The following is a 2,679-nucleotide window of genomic DNA, read 5'->3' on the forward strand; positions in this document are numbered from 1 at the left end:
ATATATAACTTCATCCCTGGAGCTAGTCAACCAACTACCTTTAACCTGATTTGAATTTAGTTTTCATTGCTATCATCCATGGGTAGTTCACTCCGTTGTGCCAAATGGCTCACAGGGTGAGGCTTACCTTCACAAACAGGGACTTTTCCAGTCCAAGTGTTGTCAGATCGACACACTCTGTGCTCTGTTCCACCAGCTAAGAAGAAGCCAGGCTGGCAAGTGTAAATGAGCGTGTACCCGTGCGACGGGAGGTCCATGCCCACTACGTTTGCATGAGCAGGTGTTTCGGGCTGCTTACAGCTGTGGGCTATGTTAAACAAAGAGAATAATGTGAAATCTTCCACAAAAACAGTATGCTTTTAGACATATTCCAATGTCATTATTCAAATATGCCTTTGCATGAATGTTCTACAGAACCAAGAAAAATGTCTCAATGTGGACACAACTACTGGTTTCATTTTCTAGCAATGACTTCTGTGGAACACAGGTGGGTATTAATAGCTAAATGAGGAAAAAAAACTTCACTTTGATGAATCAAGCTAGAAAGGTACATTATAGCCCAATTTTAGAAAATCACAATGTACAATAGAATTTAAAAGCATCTCACATTCTTGCAGTAAGATGCTGTTTATATTTGTTAAGTTCAAGGTTTCTACAACAGTATAAAATAATAGTTTGAATTTTTATTCATTTATTTTAATGATAAAACATTTTCTAAGGTTAAATGCAACCATAGCTCATCCTGTTACTCTGACAATAACATTTCCTTATGTAAAAATACATTTTTATTTTTTTACATATGGAAAATTAAAGCATATTGAGTCCACATGTTATCTTTACTCTTCCATTCACCTTTTTTTATTTAGCTCCCTTCTCCATATTTTCTTCTCTGAATTCTTAAGCTTGTCTTCACCACAGCTGACCCCTAGTCTCCTAGTTTTCCTTATTTATTTTAACTTATATAGAACATTCATTTCTCAATCAGAAATATGTGTTAGAAGGAATTTTCTCTCTAAACCAAAAAGAATTTTCAATTTTTTTATAGGTATGTATCATTAAAGGTGAGCTCTGAAAAAAAGATAGTGGGAAAATTTATTTGGGAGAAAACATTATTTTCCACTTTTATACCAATGGAAATTCATACAGCCATGAATAATATCTAATGCCATCTACTAAATATTGTGCTAAAGTGCTTATATTTACTATAATTCAGGTGGTAAAATTAGTTTATCATTGTTAGTTTAAACCTCTTGGAGGAAATATTGAGAAGAATACAATTGAATAATCTATAACAAATAATTTACAGCCACTGCACCCCAAAATCACAGTATGCAAATATTAGAAATTGTAAGATGAAAAGCAGTAATACAAGTTATTAAACTCATCATATTCTGAATATAGGTCAATAAAGAAGATGGATTTACTGAAAAATGCCTTAAGAGCAAGCCACAAAATTGTTCTAAAGTACATACTCCCAAGGGTTTGCTTTTAAGGAATTTTGTCATAACTCAGTATAAGCCAACCAGGGAGGTATCCTGATGTCTCAGTGCAGTAATTGTGTTGCTTTGATGTGAACTACTAGTCCATAAGGGCGTTCAGGTCATTTGAGTCTAGGTAGAGGAAAGTCTCAGTGCTGCTTGGGCTGAAGCAAATTCTGAAAGTGAGATACCTGCCCGAGGAGAGTTTCAATTGTAGTACACTCTCCCTTAAGCACAAGAGACTCAGACTTTAAAATGTGGGGGAAGAGATATACAGGAGCTAGACAGAAATTGACCAAGTGAAACTTATTTCGAATCAGACATCAGGAGAGAGCACTTCATGATCTTGGGCCTTGTTTTTATTTAATCTCTCGAGACCAATGACCATTTAGGGGCTACAAGAAATAATGAAACAGTTTTCAGATTTTTCAAGATGTCCATGAATATCTTTTTAAAGTGAGATTCTCTCCTTGTTTTCCCTCAGCTTCTCAGACAATCTTTTCACATACTTTAAATATTTAACATTATTTGTTGGAGCTTTTCCACACTACTTCTGATAGGTGCAAATCTATAAAATGAAGCACTAATCGTTTAATCTAAAGTTATCAAGTGTACAAGCTAAACATACTTATCAATCAGGTCTTAACAGAAAAAATAGTACGTGTCTCAGAAAAAAGTACATGTCACATAATTTCTGGCTTCTTTAGAAACACTAGATATTTCTAAATGGGCACAGGATTTGGATGTAGCAATTACAATTGCATGAATATTTTATAATAACCTAAAATCCATTTTTAATATCTTTTGTACAGATATAAATATGTTTTAACTCATAGAAGAAGTAGTGCTTGGAGGTTTTTACCTATAATAACTATCACCTCATATTCACTATACTTACGTATGCATTCCGGCTGAACCCCACTCCACGTTAGGTCAGGGAGACAAGTACGGGTTGTAGACCCTTGGAGCAGGTGACCTTTTTTGCAATGGAACTGGATAACGTTTCCTACCTACAGTAAATCAGTAAGGAACAATGTTTCAATGAAATTTCAAATACAAGCAACTGCACTAAAGAAAGCAATGTGTAATAGAAGGGTCATGTTTGGAATGCCTGTCATTCTGGTCTTCTAAATACATACTTCTTGTCATGACATTCCACTTATTACCATACTGTCTCACAAGTAAAAGGTTCTTTTTTTTT

The 2,679-nt window shown here is 34.6% G+C and overlaps 1 protein-coding gene across 1 annotated transcript in view; it reads right to left on the reverse strand.

Annotated features, from left to right (window-relative positions):
* Csmd3 (CUB and Sushi multiple domains 3) overlaps positions 1-2,679 on the reverse strand; it is a 1,279,636-nt gene that overhangs the window by 20,240 nt on the left and 1,256,717 nt on the right. Inside the window, exons 64-65 of the mRNA XM_012516661.2 lie at positions 2,377-2,484; positions 128-307 (exon numbers count right to left, since the gene is read on the reverse strand). Of these exons, the coding sequence (XP_012372115.2) occupies positions 128-307; positions 2,377-2,484 (288 nt within the window). The remainder of the gene's footprint in view (positions 1-127; positions 308-2,376; positions 2,485-2,679) is intronic.

This window comes from Octodon degus, unplaced genomic scaffold (assembly GCF_000260255.1).
Source record: "Octodon degus isolate 3935 unplaced genomic scaffold, OctDeg1.0 scaffold00118, whole genome shotgun sequence".
NCBI lineage: Eukaryota > Metazoa > Chordata > Mammalia > Rodentia > Octodontidae > Octodon > Octodon degus.